The sequence below is a fragment of the Amaranthus tricolor genome, chromosome 10 (assembly GCF_026212465.1).
Source record: "Amaranthus tricolor cultivar Red isolate AtriRed21 chromosome 10, ASM2621246v1, whole genome shotgun sequence".
Lineage (NCBI taxonomy): Eukaryota > Viridiplantae > Streptophyta > Magnoliopsida > Caryophyllales > Amaranthaceae > Amaranthus > Amaranthus tricolor.
The window spans coordinates 15299120-15326811 of record NC_080056.1 but is presented as its reverse complement, the minus strand read 5'-3'; the positions used below and the strand labels follow the sequence as shown (position 1 = coordinate 15326811).

Sequence of the window (27692 nt, the reverse complement as noted above, 5' to 3'; positions counted from 1 at the left end):
CCATAAGACGGTCTCATACAAGATAGGCTAGAAGATGAATAGGAAGGAGTAACATTTTTTAAGCCCTAACAATTATGAACACCAATTCAATCATTTATAAGTCAGTAACACCAAATGTAATCAATCCTCAACTAGTATCAAGATAAAAAAAATAGCTCTAAAATAGCAAGAATTTTCATTAGAAAGCTAAGAGTCCTAACTCTCAAGTGGTTATTCATAACATAGTTATATTATGGTCAAGAGGCTCAATTTAATCATTAGAAAGTAAAAAAAGTGGAAATCAGTGTTGAAGGATAACGTTGATCGGGTGGGCTAAGGCTTAATTTAGCATTTTTCTGGAGAGTCTTTAAAATTGTGTAGAATCGGTAGAATCGTATGATTTTATTTGCGATTCTACAATTCTATACAATTCCAATGATTTTAATTGCAAATCTAGAATTTTAAGGACACATTTTCTTTGTTAAGATGTATTTGAAAGGCTACTCAATTAGTTTTTTATGCTTTTAATTTATTAGTATATTATCAATAAGAATAAAAGTTTGATACTAATCCGAACTCCGTCACAGGTTTGAGAGTCCGAGTCGGAACAAAGTCCGAGTTGGAGTAGGCATAATCCGAATCCGTGTGGAGGTGGATTGAAAAATAAAATCCAAATTTTATCCGAAGCAAAATTAGTGGGTGGATAACTCAAGCCGAGTGCGACCCATTGCCATCCCTAATAATAGATAGTTCAATATTATTTTTAACAATTTTTTTCTAAAATAAAAAGTAAAAAATGATGGTAACATGACCTAACTAAAAATATAGAGATGGTTCGTTGCGACGTCAGATTGATAGCCTCACAAATCATAACAGTCAATCTTTAGGTAGGAAAGGATGATCAACTAATAGGAAAAGTAATCAAAACATTCAACTCTAATCATCTTCTACTAACAAACTACTTTTTGTTCCACTACCTTTACTTAACTGTCATCTGCTTCACTGTCACTCATAAGGAGAGGACAAAGGAGGAAGACAAAAAGAGAGGAAAGAAAAAAATGTGGTTGTTCGGAAGAAAAGGGCCATCTGGGTTTTCTAGATCTTCAACGGCTGAAGAAGTTACTCATGGAATTGATGGTTCGGGTCTTACTGCCATTGTTACAGGTCTATTTCTGTAATTTTTTTTTTTTTATCAAGGTTGCATTTTATTTGTGCTGATATTTACAAATTTTTTGTTGATGGGTAAATTTGTTTTCTTGTTTTACTTGATGGGTATGTTTAAATTTTTGCATTAGAGCTGGATATGAATTGTGGGTATTTTCAGTCTTACTATGGATAAACTGCTAATGGATTCAACTTGAGGGTAAGTTTATTTATTTGTAAAATTGATCACAATTCAAGTTTCAAATGAGGATTTGTAGTGCGATTTCTTTGAATGGAAATATAATATAGCTTATTTTGTTTATTATTTCATTTTCCTCGTATGCATAAATAAAGCGTTGGTTCTTTGCATTTGATTGGTAGGTGGTACAACAACGATGCCAAAACTTTCGTTAAAAAGATACTGCTCTGTTTCTCATTTTGCACCACTTTATATCTTAATTTGTCTTATTTATTTTTCACCCTTTCTTTTTTTTGTTTTTGGCTATGGTCCACCGTCCTTTTAATCTCATCCAAATCTTTACCACTGATTTTTATCCTTCGTTTGTGAGAACGACGATGTATTAGAGTTCGAACAATGTGTTTCAAACTCCAATATTGCCAAGATCGAGTGTATGAAGTTTTAGTGACAAACAAATTACGCTATCAACGATATCGATGTTTATAGGAGAAAATAATGCAATAAAATGACACAAAGATTTAACGAGGTTCACCAAACTATGGCTACGTCCTCCGGTGTGTAGTATCTCTTATATTATCAAAAGGAGTTCAAAGAACTCTCAAATATGGAGAATTACAATAGAGAAGAGATATAGGCTAGTGTTTGGCTTGGGGTGTATTTTGTGAATGTATTCACCACTTACAAAGTGAATGAGAGCTCTTATTTATAGGACTAGGTACATAAATGTCATTAGCTCACTAAATACAGAATTAATATTGAATAATGAATGACATGAAACTTCTCCAAGAACTTGAAAGGTCGAAAACAGCATCTTAGGCACACCAGAGAAACCGCTCGACCGGATCAGAGAGCTCGCTCGGTCGAGCGAGTAACAACAACATTCTGGAGCATTCTGTCTGACCGCTCGACCCAACCTGGAGTTCGCTCGGTCGAGCGAGCTGGTCGAGCGGCTCTTCAGATACTTCTGACAGTATTGCTCGACTTTACATTGTAGAGCATCTTGAATCAACCTTTCCACTTCTTCATTAAGTCCCATAACTCCCACACTTCATTACCTTATTAATCCATACTTAATCACCATCATAAACCACAATAATCAACTTAATACACCAATATTAACACATTCATGGGATTCCATCCCAAAGGTCACACATGAATGCACCTTAACAAATGTGCACTCAAGTCACACCAATCACAACAATCTCCACCTTGACTTGAGTTCACCCAAGTCAATGGAATTCTCTAATTCACTCCAAACATAACATAACAACTTACACAACATCATACTCAAAAAACAAAAACAACACATGTGCACAAACATAGCACATGCACTAAACATGCCCTCAAAGGGCTCACAAGAGTATGAATTTTAATTACCAATCAAGTCCATACATCCCATGGACTCATTAGGATATGTTGGAATTATTCTCAAACTGTCGTTAAAAGAAGTATCAATATTATTTTCATGCTCGGTTGAAGTAGTGGACACACAAGCCGAACTGATTAAGGTTGAACCCAAAAGCATATACAAGCCATCATTAATGGATCCTTTCAAGAACAAATTAGGACCCTTGCCAACCTTCAAAACTCCACCTTCACCAATGCACCTATAACCTTCTTTATCCAGAATACTAAGGGAAATTATGTTTTTATTCATACCTGGAACATGAAGGACTCCGGTCAACGTTCTTACAACACCATCAAACATGATAATTTTAACATCTCCAATACCAACTATCGGACAACTAGCCTCATTGCCCATAGTGACTTTTCTTCCATCAACCTTTTGATAAGTTGAGAAGAACCTAGAGTTAAAAGTTATGTGTCTCGAACATCCCGAATCCAAAATCCAAGAATCATCACCACCCTTATATTCACTAGTAACGACAAGAGCACCAACATCATATAGTTCATCATCTACAACATAGGTAGCTTCGGCGGAGCTATCTTTTGCGGATTTGCTTTCACCGGATTGTTTGGCTTTTAATTTCCAACAATCTTTCTTGAGGTGGCCTTTCCTCTTACAAAAGTTGCAAGTCATGCTCCTTTTATTCCTACCCGATTCCTTAACAAACAAAGCATCATTGGGAACTCTAGACTCCTTTTGAGCAAATTGAGAATCAATAAGATCCTTTTGTATCAAGGCCTTTCTAACATCCTCACTACTCAAAGTGTCTCTTCCATATAACAAAGTTTCTCTAAAATGCTTATATGAGGGCGGTAGTGAAACTAACAATAGAATAGCCAAATCCTCATCATCCACTTTTACATCAATATTTTGCAAATCCATAACTATTGAGTAAAATTCATCAAGGTGCGGTTTCATCGGCTTCTCTTCATGCAATTTGAGATCATACAAACGACTCTTTAACAAAAGTCGATTGGTAACACTCTTTTCCATATAGAGTGATTCCAATTTTTCCCATATGCCTTTTGAAGTTTCCTCCTTTACAACTTCTCTCAAAACTTCATTAGAGAGACAAAGTTGTATGGCGGATAGAGCCTTCGCATCCATTTCTTCCCACTTAGCCTCACTTATGCCTTCGGGTTTCTTCTCCACACCATCTAGTGCTTTATGCACTCCATTTTGTATCAAAATTGCTTTCATTTTGACTTGCCATAAGCCAAAGTTCACACTCCTATCAAACTTCTCAATATCAAGTTTCATTGTAGCCATGTCGCACCAATACAACCTCTAAAACACGATAACAACAACTTGGCTCTGATACCAATTGAGAACGACGATGTATTAGAGTTCGAACAATGTGTTTCAAACTCCAATATTGCCAAGATCGAGTGTATGAAGTTTTAGTGACAAACAAATTACGCTATCAACGATATCGATGTTTATAGGAGAAAATAATGCAATAAAATGACACAAAGATTTAACGAGGTTCACCAAACTATGGCTACGTCCTCCGGTGTGTAGTATCTCTTATATTATCAAAAGGAGTTCAAAGAACTCTCAAATATGGAGAATTACAATAGAGAAGAGATATAGGCTAGTGTTTGGCTTGGGGTGTATTTTGTGGATGTATTCACCACTTACAAAGTGAATGAGAGCTCTTATTTATAGGACTAGGTACATAAATGTCATTAGCTCACTAAATACAGAATTAATATTGAATAATGAATGACATGAAACTTCTCCAAGAACTTGAAAGGTCGAAAACAGCATCTTAGGCACACCAGAGAAACCGCTCGACCAGATCAGAGAGCTCGCTCGGTCGAGCGGCTCGGTCGAGCGAGTAACAACAACATTCTGGAGCATTCTGTCTGACCGCTCGACCCAACCTGGAGCTCGCTCGGTCGAGCGAGCTGGTCGAGCGGCTCTTCAGATACTTCTGACAGTATTGCTCGACTTTACATTGTAGAGCATCTTGAATCAACCTTTCCACTTCTTCATTAAGTCCCATAACTCCCACACTTCATTACCTTATTAATCCATACTTAATCACCATCATAAACCACAATAATCAACTTAATACACCAACATTAACACATTCATGGGATTCCATCCCAAAGGTCACACATGAATGCACCTTAACAAATGTGCACTCAAGTCACACCAATCACAACAGTTTGTTTTTTGTCTCATCCTCAAACTCAAATCCCTTTCCACTAAATTTCACCCATTTTGCTCTTGGTGCAAAATGACAAAAGGTATATATGATTGGCTACATGAACATGGATATTCTAAAGATCATACCTTGTTTTGTTGGAGGTGAATCTAGATTTGGGTTTGTCTATGCCTTCCATAGCCCTAATCATATAATTAAAAACCTTATTAATGTTAGAATTGTGTAACATATAAAACGAAAAATGTGGTGAGTATGAGTGATGGTGACCTTGACAAATGGTGAGGAAGTTGAGGTTGAAACCAATAGAGAAGTGCATTTGGAGATTCTAAATGATTTTGTCTGTAGGCTTTGGGGTGTGACATCCATATTGAATATTGTCTGTAGTGCATCTGGAGGAAGCCGACATCGCAATGTGGCTGGTGCAAGGTGCAAGTCATCAAGAAGGGCGACACGTGGATGATTAACATCATGATGGATGGCGTGTAAGAATGCAAAGGAGAGAATTTGGTCTTGAGGAAGAGGTTATATGCCAAGTACCAACACATCTAGAAGAGTACTTGGACAAGCAAAAAGAGAATGTTGAAGTGCTTGAATGAGCATACAAGTGTTTAGGTGACCTTGTGTAGGTCTGATTTAGGTATCATCTGATGATCGTGGCAATGCTCAGGCAAGCAAATTCCACAAAGGTTGGCATAATGCGAGCATGACCAAGTTCTAGGACGAGCATTCATATGATCGGGTGAGTTGCTTGCACGTAAAAGTTTGGAGAGCGAGATATTGATGCTTTGCTGATGGGCAAAGGGGTTTCGTAGACGCTTGCTCGGTTAGTTTCCGTTGCATGCTCAGATGAGTGGAGGTCTTGCTCGGACGAGCACTTACTTTACTTGGACAAGAAAGTTTCATTAGAACTTTGTGCTTTATGTTAAGCACGGGTTTTGACTTTGTGTATTCGAGGAATGATTATTTTGTTCTTTGAGGGCTTTAAGAATGCCTCTTGAAGCTAGAGAAAGTGTTGTGAAGTGTGTGGAATGTGCTTATGTCATCTCCAAGAGAAGCTCTAGAGAGAGAGAGAGTGAACAACCGTTAAAGAAGGGAGTTTAAGAGTGAGGGTAGCTGAAAAGAGGTCATTGTGAAGGAAGTGCAAACACTAGAGAGTTAGAGAGAGATATAAGAATGTTTTGTAATCCATTTTGTAAGCAAGCACTATTGGAAGTGTGCGAATTTGTAAGTTAACACTTACGAGTTTTTTAAGTCAATTTTATATTTATGTTGTAATTGTGTATAATAAAAGAAATACAAATCATTCTTTGATTTAGGTGATATCAAAGATACTAATAAAACTCAATTCTTTGCTCTGTTCTTGTCATTTGCTTAAGAATTCCTTGCTTGCTTACGTGTTGGTGCAAGTCTGTTCCTCTCAACCTTCTAACCTTGTGTCTCCTTCATTTGATTTCACAACTAATATGTTATCGTTGCAATTTGAACGGTTGTCCACTTCTATATACTTTCTATACAGCAGTAGATAAACATTAATTTCATTCTTTACTTGGGTGAGCAGGTTATAAGAAATTTTAATCTTGTAGTGTATAACTTGTCAGCATGGTGGGTAAGGGAACTCGATAAGAGAACAAATTTTTTAAGCTGGTACCGAGAATAAAAATCGATCTTCCATTTTTTTTTTTTGTAGCTTCAAGTTAAAGTGGGCATTACTGAAACTACCAAATCTATGAATTTACTAATTGCTGACTAAACTCTTATTTGTTGGAGCTTTATGGGTAGGATGGTTTTAAATATGTATGAGAAGATTAGAAGTTATAGTCCATTAGAGCTGTTGCTTTCTTTTATACTTATTGAACAGTGTTTTCTTTATGTAAACAAATTTATGGGGTTCAAAAAATTTTTAGCTCATGTACAAAGTTTTAGTTCTCTCCTTAGAGGGGGCACGAGTATGATCTGTTCGCTACCATCCTCCCTCTGGATCTAGACTTGATGGGATACTGGGTTAATGACTATGACTCTGACAAAGGTTTACTTAATTTTACTATGAAACAGGAGCATCAAGTGGCATTGGTGCTGAAACCTCACGTGTCCTTGCATTACGTGGTGTACATGTTGTCATGGGTGTTAGGAATATGGAAGCTGGCAGAGAGGTCAAAAATAAAATAGTTCAGGAAATTCCTAGTGCTAAAGTTGATGCTATGGAGTTGGATTTGAGCTCAATGACGTCCGTAAGAAAATTCGCATCAGAGTATAATTCGTCCAAGCTTCCACTTAACCTTTTAATGTGAGAATCTACTGTCATGCATATCTTTTATTTTTGATTCCTTTATAAGCTTTCAACCTATCTTAGTTATATTAGCTAATGTTTTTTTTTCACTCTCTACGCCTCCTTATTTCTTCTGCTTCCCTATATAGGAGCGTGTTGGGTTGACTGGTAATGGTGTGTGTTCGACAACACGCAAGCTAGTTCTTATTATTCTTTCTGCGCCAACTCTTTTAGTGAACTCTAACTTGTGCTTCATTTAAAGTAACAATGCAGGAGTGATGGCCACACCTTTTAAGCTCTCTAAAGACAATATCGAGCTTCAGTTTGCAACAAACCACTTAGGTACGCTGAAGTGAAAAGTCGACAGTTATCTTTTAGTTGACTAGGCATTTTTGTGGCTTTATCTTGTTCCACATTACTAATTTCTCTTCTGTGGGGACGACTGTTTCTTACAGGATTGTTTGCACCTTCTGAATCAGTTTTATCCCTCTTTATTCTGTTACTGATGCTTAGCTGTTGGATTTTGATGAGAGTAACATATACAATCAGCAAATCATTTTAGCAGCATTCTTGCAGACCTCTGAACCTTTTATACCTTTTACAGGTCATTTTCTTCTTACACATCTTCTGTTGGATACCATGAAGAGAACAGCGTGTGAAAGTGGTAAAGAGGGAAGGATCGTAAATGTGTCATCAGAAGCTCACCGATTTGCGTATTCTGAAGGAGTTCGCTTTGATAAACTCAACGATCCATCAGGGTAATTTGTTAATCCCAGACATTGGAACCTGTTGATTTGCTTATCTTTACTATGGGTGAGGGGATGAGTTGCCCAATCAATTAATAATATATAATCTTTTTATTCAGATAAATTGTTAAGAAAAATATACATTAATCAAGACAAATACTCTTCGTCAATAAAAGTGAAATACTCACAATCTGTTGTTGGGTTAATTTAAAATTGTAGTGAAATAATGTTGTTGGGATAAAATTCTTCGTCTTGTTCATAAAAACCTACTGTTGGTAAAATGTGAGCAGGGTATTCGAACCCTGCATTCCGAAACTTAAAAATCTCGTCAAACACCAACTTAGCCAGCCTGCAACACTTGTATATTGAGCGTAATATAATTTATACAAAAGCTCAGTGATGTGAGCCCTTGCCAGTCCCTAACCATGTGCAGCCTCTGTATGGGACAACAAACTGTAAATCAGCAACTAGTCTCTGGATATTTTCCATTGACATAGTGTCTGCCTTTCTGGGAGGTCCAATTATATGGTCTTTACCCATCAAAGTTTTTCAGATTATCCTTGACTCAAGAGGAATACATAACTTTTGTGTAGGAAATGTATTTCTGCTGATGCAAAAATTCAAACAACACGAACACAGGTTCCCTATCACGTAGGGATTGGGATACCTTGGTGTATACACGTGATCATTTTATACATGTTTACCAGTATCGATTTTCATACTTCATGAGTTATTTTCATGGCTTGTGCAGGTACAGCAGTTGGCGTGCATATGGCCAATCAAAGCTTGCTAACATTTTGCATGCTAATGAGCTGACTAAGCGTTTCAAGGTATTGTTTTGTCCTTTTTAGGATATAATTTTCGGTAAAAACCTACGTCTCTCGTTGTTCTTGTTTCTTGGTGGAGAGATTGATTGTAGACTTGATCATAAAAAGCAATAAAAAGTAACTCCTCTTTTTGTTGCCTTGAAGATTTGTCAATCAATTAAACCCTCGTCATTCGTTTGGATTTCAGAGTCCAATACCATACAGGCTTTGTAATTAAATTTGAAATCATCAAACTTAGCTTAGAGTTGCATAAATAGTCTCTAATTCTGAGAATGCCTCGCTAAACTCAATCAAGTTCTCCTTCTGCTGCTTTTTTTCGTAGAAGGAGTAAGTTTTATGTAATGTGATCTAAGGGAACCACTGATTTTTCATTCTTTAATCAGGAGGACGGTGTTCAAATAACAGCAAATTCTCTTCATCCAGGGGCAATTAATACAAACCTCTTCCGCTATAATAGCTGGATGGACGGTGTGTTCTCAATAATGGCATTTTATCTTGTTGCGTTTTCAAGTGTTAAATCGTCGTGAAAATACTAGGATGTAACAAGTACTATATGGATACTAAATACTAATTATGGTAGTTTATTTGACAGGTATGACTAAAAAAGTTGGCAAGTTTGTCCTGAAAAGTGTCCCACAGGTAAGTGTTAGCTTGTACATTGTATTCACACCTGAATTTGTTCCATACAACCTACTAGTCGACTAGTGAATAAATGGCTGGGCAAATGAGGCTCGCCCCACCGAAAGCCGATTATGGTTGATCCAAATGAATGCTACGAATCAACAAGGTGACCCCTGACCCAAGACAACACAACCCAAAATCACCCCATGTGTAACCCAATCCAATGACATGAATTGCCCATATGTACAGCTTACTACTTACTAGCTACTACTCGAGTGATAATTACTGAATAGTAATAGTTGTCTCCATTTTTGTTCTCGTAAAAGAGAAGAGAAAAAAGGTCTATTTCTAATGTCGAGCTGATTACCGCAGGGAGCTGCAACAACTTGTTATGTTGCTATGCATCCACAGTTGAAGCAAATCAGTGGTGAATATTTCAGTGACTGTAACGTTGCCAAGCCTACCTCACAAGCTCGAGATGCTTCTTTGGCTGAAAGACTCTGGGAGTTTAGCATGAATCTGATCAAGACTTGATGATTTTTCTTTGCTATACATGATCTTTGATCAAAACATACAAACAACACCAGGGAAATTGTGTGCTCATTGAAGCTTGATGAACGAGTTGAGCTTGTGATATTTAGATTTCCTACATGTTGAAGACTACTCATTTCCTGCTATGAACAGAATTGTTTTAGTTGAGATGTACGAGTTAGCTCAAATTCCCTGGGGAATGGGATTGTAATGCACTCAAAGCCTGCAATAATATTTCCTTGTCCGTTCGAATAAACAAAAAATTTGAAATGATGCATCCATGTATGCGACATATCTTGATCAGCAAATACTTTACTCCGTTGTCCCTTCGAATTTGTTGAATTGTGAATCTCTATATAAGAGACTTTTAACTACAATGGATTCAAATAGACAAAGGAGTACAAAAACTTTGCTCCGATTCGCTAATGCCATGTCTTTGCATTTGCTCAAACAATCTTGAACAATTCTCTTTCGTCTTTTCGTCAATATTTGCAGATCCTAAAACCTTTCTTATATTTTCATTTCGAATTATGTCCCTCAAAGTATGTCCACTCATCCATCAAAGCATTTGCATTTCCGCTACTTTCCTCTTTTTACTATGACCCTTTCTAAAAACATAACATTATGATCCATATAATAGCACTAGTCTAATGATCAATCGATAAAGCTTTCCCTTTAACTTTAAGGGCACACTTCAAACACATAATATTCCGGTAGTTGTTCTTCATTTTTTTTCCACGTACACTTGATGCAATGGGTCACATCTATTGGATGTCCCCATAAGGCCACAACTATAAAATATGGACCTAATATAATTGAAAAAACCATTTAAAGCATTTCTTTCTTTTCTAGCTTTATAGCATATGACCCTATCTTATTTGTGCTAAAGTTACACTCTGTATTTTGTCTTGCACCGACATGATTTGAAATCTCATTGACTTCAACTCTATTATGATATCTCCATCGTTCTAACTTAGCATTTTCCTTCGTGGTAAGTTTTCATCTTTGTCTAAGACTCTAAATCGGAAGTCATCTCCCATATTGCTTCTTTAACAACTTTCTCGGCAAAAACTTTAGCATTATACTCTTTTAATCTACACCATTCAATCCTAGGTCAGGGCAACCCCTCAGATTTTAAGGGCTCACGGTGAAACTCAAATTATGGGCCCTCATGATATATCTTTTCCATTTTATTTTATTTGCAACTTTACGATAAAAAATGTCATAATGAGATATAATTAAAAAAAAAAGAAGAGAGTATAAAACATTGCCTAAAAATTATGTATCTATAATATTGGATGTACACACTAATAAATATAAAATTAATGCAAATAAAATTAGTTAAATAAACACAAATAGCAAAGCAATATAAAAAAGAAAACAAATCGAAAATATAAAAAAAAATCATATATTTTTATGAGATTTATAAGTGTAGAAAAAGAAAACTCACAAAAATAATTAAAAAGTATTTATTAGGAAAATTAACTAATGTATAATGATTTAAAGTCCACTTAAATTTCGTGTATATCCAATTATGCAGACTATAATATAATTATTGCAATTACACATATTTAAAATCAATAAACATTGCATTTAACATAAGTAGTATGACCTAGCTCAATTGTTAATAGTCTTATCTTCCACACAATAGGTTTGTGGTCGAATCCTCTTAAAGACAAGTTATAATTTATTTAGTGGGCCCTGGGCGTAGGCCCGGCTTGCCCTTGTCTAGGGCCTGCCTTGTGTACTTCTTTGTCTTTCTTTACCTATGATTTTGCTTGAAAGAAAACATCAAGGATAAGAATTTTTTGTTGAATTACTACTCTCCTAGAATAAGATTATAGTTTAGGCAACTACCTCTATCTATCATGACTATCAAAAAGTAGTCAATTTGCATTGTGTATACTCAACTTCTAAAAGTCACAAGGTGACTATCTCGCTCTCTTTAAATCATGTGTTTTCAACCAACAAATTGTATGAGTGTAAAATCCTAAATGGACTCTTCTTTTGTATTCCTAGTTCCATAGCCAAACCCTTCATGAACGTTTTCGTAGGCACTGCGAATAACCCCTATGTGCCCATTTAAATCAGCTCCCATATAGAGTTTCTCAGTTATTGGTCTGTTTTACACCATATGATCAAGATCATTCTAAAATTTCTTTTTAATTGATTCCTCAATCTCGACTTGCAGGGCATAGACACTTATGATGTTCATTTCTTCACCATATACAACTTTCACTTTTATAATCGTATCGTTCGTTCATCTGCTACATCCTTAGATGTTCATTCATCCATAGTTACACTCACTCCATTAAGATTATAATTATATCCTGATCACATAATTTACATTCTTACCTTTCACATACTATCATGTTCGCCCTATCTCTAGCCTCTTACGTCTCTTGTAGATATAAAATGTTAGGTTTTCTCATTTTCATGATATCATTCGCTCTAACAACCTACTAGTCAAGCTACCAATGTTCTAAGATTTCATTAACCTAAGGCCTTTGATTTTCCTTAATCTCCTATGTTCAAACCCTATGTACCCTTACTCATTTGACAATAAACTCGAGCCGTGTCACATATTGTTTCTAGACAACATCCATATGAGTAATATCTCATCACATTTTAAAATAAAATATATTTGATATATATCTTTTAATCAATACATAATTGGCCTTGAGCATTTAGGCAAGAAAAAAGTAAAAGAGAACATGACAGATGCGATTTTTGGTTTCTCTCTTAATACATTAGTATAAATATAGTAGGAAGCAAAAAGAAAGTAAGAGAAAGAGAATGAAAAAAGGCTCCGAAAAGTGTTCGTTTCATCATATATCACATTATCACTGATGTCAAAGGTAAATTACAATCTAAATGAGTACATTTCTGTACTTAAATAGTGAATATACAGGAACAGGGTAACAATATTACTACATTATCTTAATATTATAGACAGTTGCATTGGATTAGGTATAAAACATTCCAAAGAGACTAAAATCTCTTGGGTAAGTTTCTAAAATGTGTGATAGCATGGTTGTATATCCAGATTAGGTTCCTGTACAACATGAACTACACCACTTAAAAAGATCTCAGCTTTGATATAACTCGTCTGAAATGACCTAGAAAAATGCAGGTCCATCCAAAACGTCAAACTTCTCTCCACAACTGCAGTGCATACCGTTTGTACAGCTGATTTTCAGATATCGGTTGAATTATGTTACGTCAGATAGAATAGTTCGGAGTTTGTAAAAGACATGGCAGCTAACTGTGTTGTGCATCAAAACCACTTCTCCATGTCCTATTTGAGCTGTTGAGACCCCAAGCTATGATGGTGCCACAAACACAACACTTTCCAGCATTTACAATGCGGCTGTAGATCAAGTGCCATAACTTGAGGCACTGTAAATTTCACTGTCTCATGACACGTCATTTTTCCTTTAATGTCCAACAACCAATGCAGTATGATTATCTAGTCAATGAAGGCGGCTAAAGACCATGGGTTTGACTAGGCAACGTTGAGCGGGGACTGAGTTCCACGGAAGGATTCAGCTTAACATGGTCCCGCAGGAGCTGCTGGGATACACGATCAGCCAATATTGTTCGTCCATTACATGGTCTTTCTCTTTCAACCTGCTTTATACGAATTTCGCTTTCAGAACTCACTAACGTCATTAAAGCACGGGGTCCAGAATGCACCTTAATTTTCGCATTATGATCATGGTAAGATGACCCGTTGAGAAAAACGTTGTTAGGGGATGTTGGCAAGGCTCCAAAACCATCTTGCGTATAAATTGACTGTTGTGAGAGATAAAATGGAATTGCACCCATACCACCAGTGAGGGGTGTAGACGAGCCAGATGTGGTTCGAGGGCTAGATATAGGAGAACGAGACATCATACCATTCAGATGCTGGGGTGACCTTTGATGTAAAATTGGACTACCGACTGGAGAAACAGGACAAGATATGTTCTGTGGGATGTGATAATCACTAAAAATACGAACATGAAATACGGTCAAAAGTCAGATATCAAACAAGAAAAACTCAAGACTACTTGCTCTAACTTGGCAAAAATTCCAACTGTATGAACAAAAGTGAAAGAAATAAACCAACAGAAACCTGGAGTGAGGCCGAGCTGGTGAAACTCTAGATGAATGAACAGCAAGTCTTTCAAAGTTCAAACCAGAAAGATTCCTCTCGACTGGAGTCCCCTGAATACATTCAAGGAAAGATGAAAATTAAGGTCATTGTAATACTTTGTGTGTAAAAGCAAACGAAATTCTCCGGCAGCCATATTAGTTATAAATATAATCCACTATCTCAAGTGGAAAGAATTCCCATCACAGATTGAAAAGTTGCAGGGCAATGCAGCTTGCCCCACATAACTGGGTACTGGGATTTTGATTGTTCGAGAAAATCTGAATAAGCAAAGCTGAAAACTGAAACGATAAGAATAAGCTAAATGAAGACATAGACAGTACCGAAGTCCTCATCCCATCCGTAACACCAGTGGTATCAGCAGGTTCAGGGCTTGGCAGAGGCCTCTCCAAAGGAGCAGCATTTTTAACAAATGGGTGCTCAAGTAATTCAGCTGCCGTGCGACGATGATGTGGATTTCGTTGCAAACATAACCTCACAAAATCTTTTCCTTCCTCAGAAAGATGATCAGGAATAGCAGGTAATTCTTTTCCATTACCTATCTTGAACATAGCGGCAACCTGCAAACATCAACATTACATCATCACCTTTACTTGGCAGTAGGTAAACAAACCCATGCTGTACTGAAGTTTCAACTGTACAAGGATCAAAAAACAGAACTGATTTAGAGACAACAATGTCACAATGAAATATGATAGGAAAAATACTTGGATCAACTAAACTTCAACAGAGAATGAAAACTAATACACATGAAATCTAAAATAAACCTTTACTGAAACAACCCAAGGGAATTCTGATGAGGGTACAACTTACAACAAATATGGAGTACGCAGAAGAGAATTAATTAAGAAGTTTTAGTCATGTTTATGCACATTAAGAACTCAAAGGATGTGCGAATGTAATCTTATGATAAAAAGTTTGGTTACAAAATATTATCTGTTCTTGAAGAACGATCCAGAAAGCCAGAACATGTCCTAGTCATAGAGGCTTTTATGTCAATAAATGCAGAAAATAAGAAAATAGAACCACCGTCAGAAGCAAGCTTATCACACTAATGTTTTAAGAAAAACAAAGCAATAATTGGGCATTTATGTACTTCAAATCACCTGTGGAAGTGTACATTGATTGTAATGGTTGTTTGAACAGAACGGAAATATTCTTAGCTTACACTCCTTACTATCCACTTCAAGTATCCCATTTGATTCGTAATTTTTACTTTCTCAAGGTAAATTTTATTAAGATGAACTTTTTATAATTTTTTTGTTATGCACAATTAGAGATATAATAAGGATTGAATTAGAAACAAATGGGATACTTAAAGTGGATACGAGGGAGGAAGAAAATTAAACTCTGGATAACAAGGCACTAACCCCTTCATATTGGCTCCATGGTGGTTTGGTTGTGGCCATTTCTAAAACAGTACAACCAAGGCTCCATATATCAACAGCAGGGTTGGAACCATGTGAACTTTTTATAACCTACAATTGAAAGAGACTGAGAATGCCGCAAGGGAAAACACAACTAAAGCCACAAGAAAAAAAAGATTCACATTCTTACCTCCGGTGCCATCCAATAAGGGCTTCCCTTCAATGACAATGGACACGAATGTCCTGTAACCTACAAGTATTATCATAAACCATCAAGGAGGGTTCCTTCAATCAACAATTGCATGAAAACAAGAGAAATCTATTTGCTTCGGATACAAACTAATATCAAACACATTTTTGGTCATAGGAAAAAGTATCTAGAAAGTAGATGAGCTGCTTACATGCTTTGCCATCCCAAAATCTGCCAGCTTAACACGTCCGTTAGGATCAACAAGTAGATTAGCGCCTTTTATATCCCTGCATAGAAAAGCTCTAAGAAAATTAAATCTATAATCTTCTCTGTGATGAAAATGATCAGCCTGCATTAAATAGTACTCTCTCCGAAACTTAAAGAAATTACCATTTGTTAGTTTGGGGTGTTCCATTTGTTGTTCCATAAAGCATTTTTCTATTTATGTCACAAATTATACACAAAAATAACCTTATTCATCATTATTTAATATTTTAATAATGCTTATAGTCCCCACATATTTTCCAATACCTTCATTTAACATTTTTATATTCTTTATGGTCCCCACTCTCCACATGTTTCCCACTAACTTTATAAAAATATTTTTTCTATTAGTTGTGGTTCCCATATATTTTCCACTAACTTTCTTTTAATATTTTTTTAATGTTTATTGTCCTCATTTTTCCTCCATAAAATTTATTATTCAATAAAATAATATATCCATAATCTAAAAGATTATATTTTTCTTAATTCCAATGAACATTTCTTGTGATAACTTCATTAAGGAACAGAGGGAGTAGTACCCTTGAAACAAAAATATAAAAAGCAGTTGACAATAGTCACCTATGAATAGTGTTTTTCCCATGGAGGAATGCAAGCCCAGAAAGTATTTGTTGGGTATAGATACGTATAGCAAGTTCACCAAGCTGTCCATACTCTTGAAGAAGCTTATAGATAGACCCACCAGACACATATTCCAAGTATATATAAAGTCTATCACCAACCTTCAAAATAAATGTAAAAAGTTATGTTTCAGTGAGTCAGAAGCAAAAAAGAAAAGAAAAGATTAATAGCGTCTGATTTTCTAAATTTTTCATTATAAACCTAAGACAGCTCGTGAAACATAAATCAGCATTAAAAGAATTTAGCGATCATCCACAACGAATTCCCGAATAAAGGGAGAATAATGGAGCACTTTAACTCCAATAGTATCCAAGAATCTAAATAATCCAAAGTAAATTAGACTTACAGTTTCTGAACCATAATACTGTACAATGTTTGGATGTCGTAGGCGGCTCAACAAAGAAATTTCCTGCACAAATGTAAAATATATTAACTTATAAAGATGCACACCAGGTTTGTTAGATGCACAGCATAAATTTAGAATGAATCAACCAATGCTAGCATACAGGTTATAGAAACACAGGGATCCACTTTGGTGGTAAATTTCAATACTTGACACATGACTAAAATAACAGGCTAGCTTCAGTTCACAGTAACACCAGGTCGTTTTTCACATAACTGTGCATTTTGTCATAGTTCCTATAAGATCAGGTTATAAATTTTGGCGCCATTAAGTGCATTAATAATGTGCCAGAGTGTCGAATTTCCTGCTCTAAAAGTTGGTTACCAATAAGTGCACCCCAGGTGCAAGAAGTTTTTATTGAGAATCTAACCAAAATTATTGGACACCCAATACAAAGCAAAATATTGCAAATGTACCACTAGACATTAAAGCTAAGGGGGAGAATAAAAAGAAAAATTGTCTCTTCCTTAAATGCAATGCAGCGAGACAATTAGAGAGACAATCACCGTTTGAAGCTGCTTAGCGCTTTCCTTGGACTTTGAATCATCAGAAAACAATGTAACCTCCTTCATCGCACACATTTCACCCGTTTCACTACGTCGATGATAAAAAGACCCAGTCAATAAATTGTCTCGGTTATTCTGTTCAAGTAGCCAGTCAATTAAACAGGAGCATTTAAAATATAATCACCTATTAAACCCAAGATAAACATGTCCAAAAGTTCCACTACCAAGCAATTTTCCCTTTTTCCACCTGGGGGTGGGGCTTGGAAGATTGTCCCCTCTCGCTGGGCTTCTCGGAACAGAGGGAGATGTGGCTGCTGAATTTCCATGAGAGAGCGGAGGAGGAGTGGGAATGACTACAGGAGGAAGAGGCAAACGATGACTCTGTTGTTTTCCGTCATCACCCCAGCTTGTATGCGTCTCAAAACCTGAGCCTGCAGCTCTAGGGTGAATAGGAGTAACAGCACCACTTTGAACTCTAGAGCTTGGCCCAGGACTCGTCATTCTTGGACTAGGTATTGGAGAATACTCTGGGCTACCTCTGCTTGGTTGTTGCCAAAATAGTTGTCCTGTTATATCCCCTCCCATAGAATTGTGACCAGAGTTGTGGCCAGAGCCTGGACTAGAGCCGTGACCAGATCCAAGTAAAGTCAGATCAGGATAAGGTTTACTAGCCCAGAAAGCAACATTCAGAACCTGCTCATTGTTAGGTGTTCTTAAAGGGCTTTTTGAGGGACTGGACATCGAGCTGTCAGGAGCACTGTAATAAGCACCGTATGCAGGAACCTGTAAATTTGGCACATGATTCCCCAAAGGTCTTCTTCTTGTAGAACCATTAATATTTTGATTACTCAACAGAATAGTCCCAGGTCTTGGAGCTTCTATAGATTCATTTTGGGCAGCTTTTGATGAATAATCCTTCAGCGTGACACTTGCAAAAAGAAATTTGAAGTTACTGATCAATTTAAAGTTGCAACTTGCATGCTCCCGGTTCTTCAAACAGGAACTTTGCATATTAAAAGAAAATGGAAAAGAAAGCAATAGCTATTAACAGAAGAACATTCATTATGAATATCAAAGAAGGGAACAAATGAATTTATCATTACCTAGGACTTCCAACAGCAGTTCTTGTCCCAATATCAAGATCAAATGCTTGAGGACTGCGCAGCCGGGACTCAGTAAGATCATCACTTTCTACAGAGATGTCGCTAGAAACAGAAGCGATGACCAAATCAATATCCAACTCTTGAGGTTCTGCCCTGCTCCTGATACAAGAAGGTCTAGGAAGGGGACGGAATATGGATGACTTGGATCTCTTTTCTATTCTCGGCTTTAACGGCAAACTGATTCCAGAATCAGTACGACTTACATTGGCAGGATGCAAGCCAGGAAGTGGAAGTGGCTGGGCATGAGGCCTTTCAGAGAAACTTTGACACCTCCCGACAAGCTTAGATTTCTTGGAGGGAGAAGGAGATCTAGATTCTGCCCTAGACTGAACACCCCTCTCCGAAATAGAGTCAATGCAATGCCTTCGAGATGCTCCTCCGCTACTATTTAACTTTACATTAGATGGGCTTCTGAATTTTTTTCGCAATGTATCAAGGATGGTCTCATCACTTGTTTTTTTCTTTGCTTCTTTAGATGATGACTTCCTCCACCATGAACGCATAGTCTTGTTTCAATTACTTCACTAGACCAAGTCAAAGGCAGATACATATAGGTTTTACATATGTTACCATAGTATGACAACAGCTATCAAACCGAGCAGCAGCCTAAAACTCCATAAACACTCCACCAAAGTGCATCGGCATCAATCGTACAAATATTAACTGGATTTGAGCACACAAAATAAACAATTTCAGAAGGAACTCACCTGAAGCTGAAATAAATATAGATGAAAAATGAAAGATAATGAATTTATACAGAGTTTCTTCGAAACTGAGGAATGATACACATTCTACAATAACCATGGACCATGCATTAAATTTAGGCCAGAAAATTCAAGAGCAAGCAAAGCACGTACACCTAAAACAAATAAATCTGTTATGTTAATAGAAAAGAAAATCATTACTGTAGAGAAAGAAATTTACAAATATTTACCTCAAAAAATTTCAAAATATTTAAATGTAAGGAAAGTGATGAAAAGAATGATTAAAAAAATAGTGATGTACCTAACACCCCTAAACTATCCAAAACATAGCTTCCTAGATAAGTTGCCCATACTTCATAGCTAATATTAGATACACTTCAATAAGATTCAGTGATAATATATGGTTAACACAATCTATTCAAATACCCAAAAAAAATCAGAAGTGCATTTCATAAATCTTTTTGCCACATATAACTCAAAACTTGTTCATCTATTCCATTCTCCAACAAGGGAAAAGCCACAAAACTGCTGCTCTCACAGAGACCCTTCAGTTCCACATGTAAACTCCTCAATATTTCCTTGCACCAATCTTTGCTAGTCTGAATCATTGATACATGACATGAGTAATGATTGTCCAAGTCATTGTAATCCCATCTTTAAGAATGATCTTAGGTCTCAACCCACAAGACTAAACTCAGCAAGAATTTTTCTCACCAAATGCCTCCGATTTAACCAGTGAGGTTCCGAACCCTACCTAACCACCCCAATAAAAAATATAAAATATAGCAACTACAATGTCAAAATCCTAATCCCAAAAGATAGTGTTGGCAACATGAACCATAGAAAAACTTCACCTCAAGAAATTGTGAACAGAAATCCCTTTTCCAACTATTTCTCCTTAGGACAAAAATAGCTGCAATCCACTAACATAGTCACATCCATTGCACATTAATGAACACCTCTTGTAGCTTACCAAAAACCCGAAAGACGGAGCAGGGAGGAGGCTTTTTCAAGTCTCTATTTGACCATATGTATATATTTAAAACTCCAAATCAATTAAATTCTTCCATTATCCATCACATCAAGATAAAAATCTCTCTCAACCCATCAAAATCCAAATAGACAGAGTGAACAACAAGCATTTTCAACTCTCCATCATGAATCATATTTATATGTTTCTATGAAACTTCAAACTTGATTAATTCCTTCCATTATCCATCACACCTCGATAAACACCTCTCGTAACCAACAAAAAACCTCGATAGATGGAACAGACAACTGTAAAGGTGTTCAAACCCAGCCCGACTCAATGGACCCCGCCCGAACTAAACTGTGTTTGACACGCATTTGTACCAAGAAAAAATCTCTTAAAATCTGACACTTCTCGAATCGAAGGCTAATTGAAACCAAAATAAACCAATTCATTATCAAAAAATCACAACTCAAATCAAACACACATTAATCCGATAATAGTAACATACCCACCTAAATTGACTAGTAACTGAAGTTAACCAGAACCGATACGAGCCAATCAATTACTCGAAAATAACCGATCAAAATTTGATAATTGGTTAAACAAACCAAATCCTCAACCATTCGAGATGAAACTGAACCAGTAATCCTCAACTATTCGAGATGAAACTGAACCAGTATGTTGATGGAACCATAGATAAACAAGAGTTTAAAAACAATGCTTGAATCAAAATTGGACAAACGCTAATTGTATTGCCTATAACCTAAATATATGTTTTGCAAATCTATAATGAGGAAAGTGACACTAACTAAGATTTCATAGTATTACAAATTAAAATACATCTTATTGAACTTAAACTAACTCAAGATTCAATCATTAAACTGTATAGAAATTGACCCGAATCAATATTTTTATCAATCATAATTGATTTCATCCAATTGAAGTTAACCCGTGATAGAATTTTCTCCGCATTCAAATTAACCCGCCACCAAAGATCAACGACCCAAAATGAATCTAACCATTCATATACCTAATTCAACCCTCGTTTCATGATCATTGTACATTTAACCGACCCTAAACCAATATCAACACGACTTAATTTGTAACTTAATAATATCTGAACAAAACAAGACCCAGACTAAACTGGAAGTGAAGCAAGTGAGAATATTAATTGTTCTAGAACCAACTCCAATTTCACCAGAAATGATTTTTATCGCCCAAAAACTTATTCGAACACGCATTAGGACACATTTAGGCAACAAGCCTTTTCAAGTCTTCGGCCAACTCGGCGTGGTAATTATAAGTACTTGTTAGAGGATAAATAAGTTTAAAATATTTTCAAAAAATTTCCTTGTTTGGTAACGTATCATTCGGTGGTGTTAGTTGTTTTTCGAACTGTGAAACATGTAGTGTTCTCAAATAAAAAGTAGTTCAAAATTTTCTCAACATTTTTCTCAAAAAGTTGTATCCCATGAACTGCAATACACATTACTTTTGCCGAACAATATTAATTTACACAATCCTACAGCTACAATTATTTAGATGGGTAACAACTACGTGCACCCAACAAGCTCTCCATATGATCATATGAATATGTTTCTATCCAACTCCAAATTAGATTGATTTCCTCGATTATCAAATTACCAAATTCTAAATTTAGCCAATAGTTCAACTTTGTCAACTCAATTGTCACAATTGTCATAATTGTCAACTCCAACAAAACAATCCTTTTACTATTTCTCAACATAGAACAAGTCATAACAGCAATTTCTAAAAATAGTTCATATAAATATTCCTTCAATCATTATATGGATCTCATCCTCCTAAAATGTCAAAAATTAATACCTAATTCTACTACTAGTCTACAACTTACCTTAATTTCCTAATCCAATAAAAATTAGCATACATAAATAAATACAAAAAACAAATTTAGCATAAAATTAGTATAATCTTATGATGAAACCATCAAATTACACCATTTTGTGGCCATCTAAAAACTAAAAAAAGCAGCAGATCCAAAATTAAATAACAATTATTAAAACTCACCTAAAATTATCAACACCAAATCTTCGGCTAAAAATCACGAATCTTTGTTTAAGACTTTTCTTCAACAAACACTAAAACTAACTGACTACAATAATAAAATCAAAACTGTAGCAAAAGTACCCGCCATTGAAGATTGAAGAAACCAAAATTAATAAATTATAATCAAGCAGTTGAATTACTTCATCTTAACAAAATAAACTGGAAATTCGGAAAAAAGGAAACCCTAATAACTTGGGATAAAAAAAAAAAAAGGAGAAAATAGTATTTAGAGATAGAAATAAAAGGTGGAGAAATGGAATTTGATTAGAGAGAAAGAAAATGGTTGTTGAGGTGTATAAGTGTGTCTTCTTGGTTTAGCAATGGAAATTGTGTCTTGTTTGAGCGTTCATTTTCCGCATATAGGAGTATTTGTTTCTCTTTTTTTCTTTGGGTTACTAAAAATATTAGTTAAATAAAAAAATCATTTATAAATTATAAATTAAACTGTAAGCTATTTATTAGTTTGGAGAAATTATGATGAAAAATATAATATTTTACTAATATTTCTGTAATAATACAAATTTTAGATTAATCATAAATATTTTTTAGTTTTTTATCATTTTTTTACTAGTATATTTTTGTTTGTTACAGTTACCGAATATTTTTGTGTAAGAGATTTTGTATACTTAAATTTTATAAGTGTTTTTTTGAAAACTAATATAGACCTAGTTTATGTATGTTTATATGATAAATATGTATAGGAAATTAATGTATGGAATGGAATGAAATTTTGGCTATAATATATGCTAAAAAAATAGTATCAATTCTATGAAAAATGGATAGTATGACAAAAGAAACAAGCTTTTCATTTTCATTACGTTGCAATTTTTTTATATCAACACATCAAGCAACTATCTAACTAAACATAAATAAGGACAAATCAGATAATATCCAAGTTACAAAAAGCACAAAACCTACTGCTTTTTGTGCGTTTATATGATTTTTTCAGCATAACTTTACTTTCCTTCAACTTTGCATTCTTAACCTTCAATTTCAGTATTTTTTCAATCAACATCGTATTATCCTCTTCTAAACAAGCAGACTTTCAGTTGAATAATCTGCAAGCTTCTTAAAAAAACAAATTTGTGCCTACAAATAGAAGTAAGTCATTAAACCCTAAATTGATTAAAGTTTGACTACAACTTAAATTAATTAAAGATCTAAAGATTGTGATCCTTGTTGGCCAAAATGCATATCCATATATAAAACTTTTTTCCAACCCTTGTTCCTTTTTTAGTAACATATAATTTAGCAGCAACACCATGATCTTATTGTGGAGTTCCTTTTGTAATTGAACTTCTAGATTGAGATGAAGATGAATGCGAATCGATGGATAAGGAATGAGTTTTCAATGGAGATGACGGAGGGAAAAAAGGGACAAAGAAAGAGAAAAAAATGTTAATGAAAGAGATATAAGGTAAATAAAATGAAGGTTTACTAGTTTTAATGGGTGAACAAAGAAATTAAACCGGGAAGATTGCCTTGAGGAGCAACAATTTTTTTGACATGTTGCTTCAAAATTAATCTGACCCGAAAATTAATTTGAAACCTGACCGAAAATACTGGGTTGAAACTCAAAAATTTGGATTCGAACTCGAAAAATGACCAAACCCGAGAAACGCATTAAAAATACGGGTCGGTTGGGTTAGGGTTGGATAAGATCCATTGAGTTGTGCAGCTGTTGAAAAAAAGGAACAAAACTTCTCCATTTGGGCGCACAAAAAAAAACTAAGGTTTCTTTATTTAATATGTTCATTACTTTTATACTCTTAATATTTAATTGTTGCATTATGTATGAGTCATTTGGATATCTTTTTTCTAGTACCATATATTTTTAACTTTTTAATATTTTTTTATGTTGAATTCTTATTATTTGATCGTCTATAAATTGTGTTGCTATTTTATTGTGATTTGGATTGATGATATAACAAATTTGATGATAAAATAAAAAATTATAACACCCAAATTTCCTAATTCGGGTGTTACAAAAATAATTCCACAAATTTTTTAGGTTAATCAAGAAAAAACAAAATGGTAGCTTGTTAGGTCAGTTTGATCTCGCCCGAAACCTAGAGTGATCCGACCTTAAACTGACCCAATCCAAAACTGAACCGACCTGAGCAATTGACCGTTTTCCCAGGTCTACTTCTAGTTATAAGCATGTAAGGGATGCTAGTGGGAAAATTACATCAAATTAGGGATTATTCGAGGTTAATCCAAAGTTCGTATTATTGTGTGGAATTTAATAAAATGCTCTATTATTCACGGTAATTTTTCCTATCAATTATAACCACAAGGTTTAATATTCATGAGTTATAACCACTATAAATTAAAAAGTGCAACAATTGTAACCATATCACAAGATTCTAGTCAAAGTTGTTTAAAATGATCTCTTTAGCTGATTTTTTAAACCTTTTGACTCCCCTTATTAAACAATTCAATTAATCCAACTCACTTAACCAAACTTAACCCATCTTTTGTCCATTACTTTCTCATCTTCCTTATTTCTTAAACCTTCAAGCTTCAATAATCTGAACTCTACTCTCCTCATTCTCTCTTCAATTTCATCAATCTCTTACCGCGTTTTTACCTTCTCAAACCAGAATCCTATATATTTTCTCAATCAAAATCTCAAATGCAATATTACAAGTAACATTTAGAGTTTGAATGCTTGCAATTTATGGGGGATCTAAGAAAAAATTAAAGAAGTGATGTCAAAAAAAAAAAAAATAAAATAAAATGCACTTCATGTGTATCAAACTCTAATCACTCATGTGGAAGATAATACACTGACCAACTCATCTACGATATATTTAAATACATTACTTAATTTGTTATTTGATTTATGTCAATAAACCTCAATGACTCCACGCTAAATTCGCTCATACCTGCAATCTATTTTGTATTATTATTGTGATACCTCAACATTGGTCTACTGTCCTTTATTGCTAATTCTCGCTCCTATTCAACCCATTAGTCCCATTTAGTTTTTCACATTTGCTAAGACAACATTCTAACCCTTAATATCTCTAATTGTTCATTTGTTCTTAATTAAAAATTATTGTCAAAAGTTAATATTAATAATCCTTGTATTGAGACGAATCAAACAAGGTTTTACATGACTATGTTTTACATATAGATTAAATAAGTTAATTATAAGGGAATTTTTGTATACATTTTCAATGTACTTTGTATTTTAATGTTGAGAGATAACATCAATATTTAATGGGATGCTTGAGTTGCACCATTTTCTTTGGTTTATCTTTGATAAAACTTCTATAATTGATGAAAGTTGTGTACTCTGATGTAGTTTATTCTGGTATTATGTAATAGTGAACAATTGAGAAAAATATTTCAATCACCATAACTTTTTATTTGATCAGTCATTTTAGAGTCAACGTTTATATTAGAAAAAATGGCTAATACTTAGGATTCATATTTTATACGCATAACTAAACTTTAAGGATTACATAGTTGATGAACAAGTAATAAGAAAATGAATATGAAGAACAAGAAGGAATAAATATCAATGTAAGTAGCATTTGCAATTGGGATTTTAAATGAGAAAAAATATTAAGACTTTGATTTGGAAGGAAAAAAATAAGGAGGGAGATTCATAGGATTGAAGAGAGAATGAAAAGAGGTAGAGTTGTTATTGTTAAAGCTTGAAAATTGAAGTAAGATTAGAGATGAGAAGGTGATAGGGAAAAGATGAGTTTACTTAGGTAAGTCGGTTGGTAAGTCGGTTGGGTTAATTGTGTTTATAAAATGTAAATAAGGGATGATAGTGAAAAAATCAGATGATATCGTTACAATTGCTGCACTTCTCGATTTATAGTGGTTATAACTCGTAAGTATTGAATTTGCAGCTATAATTACTAAATGACCTAAGGTAGTGTTTGGGAACGAGTATTTCATTTAGCGTTTGGGAAATATTAAAATTTTCAAATCCAAAAATTCAAATTCCAAAGGTTGTTTGGCAATCTTTGTAATTACAAATTATTGATCTCAAATTCTAACACTGTTTGTTAAATATATGCAATTGCAATTACAAAATTCAGTCATCCTTGCAAAATCACCTAATATATGAAGTACATGATAAGGTAAAATATAATACTCACCCTAAGAGATTGCCCATAATTGGCCCCACAAATTCATTCCTTTATAACTACTATTGAACTTTAAAATCTACCTAGAAAGACTAATAGATTATAGTACTACTAATGAACTAAAATTCCTAGAAAATTACTACGAGTGAAGACATAATATTACCCAATCCAACTTTTCATTTTCAGGTAAAGTCTTAAGCATTTCAAACTCTTCTATATTGTTCAAAAATCGCTTCACTGCCTTCAACACTTCCTGTCGATCAAGTCTAACAACTCTTGAAACAACATCGTAGACCTCTTTAGAATCAGACTTTGGAGGGTTTCTTGGTATCATATACTCCTTAAATGTTTCCGCAAAGCTAGTAACAGCATCAGCAAGACGATCCCTCTTTAATTTCTTGCTTGAAGACGCTCCCGAAGTTGCATATGAGATGTGGGCACCTTGATTTTCATTCTCCAAAGTAGCAGTTGACTAGTCCTGTTGCTCAGCACCATCACCAATCGCTCTATCCACTGACACTGTAACATTCCGGAAAAACTCGGATCATTAAAAGAGAGATTTTATATTTTAAAAGAAACTAAGCGGGACCCGAGTTAAACCAAGATGTCATAAAGGCATGAGAAAACGAAAATTTTTAAAGTTAAAACTTGCGGATCGAGTTCTACTAGAGTTATTGTAGATTATTTAGTGATGTTATAGTCTTAGCAGCGGACAAAAGATATGAAACCAAATGTCCAAGGAATACATCTCGAGAGCAAAGTCGCCTCTTAAACAAATTCATTCCTGAAAAGCTAATAAAGTTCAAAATTATAATCCTTTCGTAATCTATCTGTTTTATTCTTCAGGTGTAATCCTCACTCCCCAGCCTGCAACTTAACTCACTGCTAGTTATTAACCCCGAAAGGAAAACAACATAATCGCGGGATCGTTAAGATCAAAGGTACACGTCAGCAAAACATCTCTTATAACAATAAGATTATAACATAAAGCAAAATAACAACCTACCATACGTCGGCTACAATTCAATATTTACTTTTTAATAAATTTCAAATGATTCATTGAATTAGTCAGCCATACTGATGTACTTTCCCGGCCATATTGTCGGACCAAACCCCAAACTTCAAGAGTGAGACAATACATTACGGGGAGCTAACCCCTAAGCAAGTCCCTACCATAGGCAATACGCCTTACTTCGGTGCCTATGGTTAAGAATGCATACCCCCGTGGTGGCTCATAATG

At 35.0% G+C, this 27692-nt stretch overlaps 2 protein-coding genes across 5 annotated transcripts; one reads left to right on the top strand and one right to left on the bottom strand.

Annotated features, from left to right (window-relative positions):
* Positions 1–784: 784 nt before the first annotated feature.
* Positions 785–10224, top strand: LOC130825705 (short-chain dehydrogenase TIC 32, chloroplastic-like). Its single transcript, XM_057691069.1, has 8 exons — positions 785–1143; positions 6955–7186; positions 7431–7510; positions 7773–7926; positions 8666–8744; positions 9125–9209; positions 9334–9380; positions 9735–10224. Exons 1-8 carry the CDS (start codon positions 1038–1040, stop codon positions 9894–9896), a joined length of 945 nt encoding a protein of 314 aa, XP_057547052.1. The 5' UTR covers positions 785–1037; the 3' UTR covers positions 9897–10224.
* Positions 10225–12698: 2474 nt separating this feature from the next.
* LOC130825373 (mitogen-activated protein kinase kinase kinase YODA-like) lies at positions 12699–22724 on the bottom strand. Of its 4 annotated transcripts, none has more exons than XM_057690556.1 (13): positions 22305–22724; positions 19339–19440; positions 18522–19244; positions 17603–18346; positions 17419–17506; positions 16856–16918; positions 16450–16610; positions 15818–15893; positions 15607–15666; positions 15420–15527; positions 14373–14609; positions 14011–14102; positions 12699–13881 (listed from the first exon to the last, which is right to left on the bottom strand). In XM_057690556.1, the coding sequence occupies exons 3-13, from the start codon at positions 19082–19084 to the stop codon at positions 13380–13382; spliced, it is 2694 nt and encodes an 897-aa protein (XP_057546539.1). In that variant the 5' UTR covers positions 19085–19244; positions 19339–19440; positions 22305–22724; the 3' UTR covers positions 12699–13379. The 4 variants fall into 4 exon arrangements, with proteins under 4 accessions (XP_057546539.1, XP_057546537.1, XP_057546538.1 ...); XM_057690554.1 differs by having other exon boundaries at positions 17603–18421; positions 22305–22711; XM_057690555.1 differs by lacking the exon at positions 19339–19440.
* Between the last annotated feature and the right edge of the window lie 4968 nt (positions 22725–27692).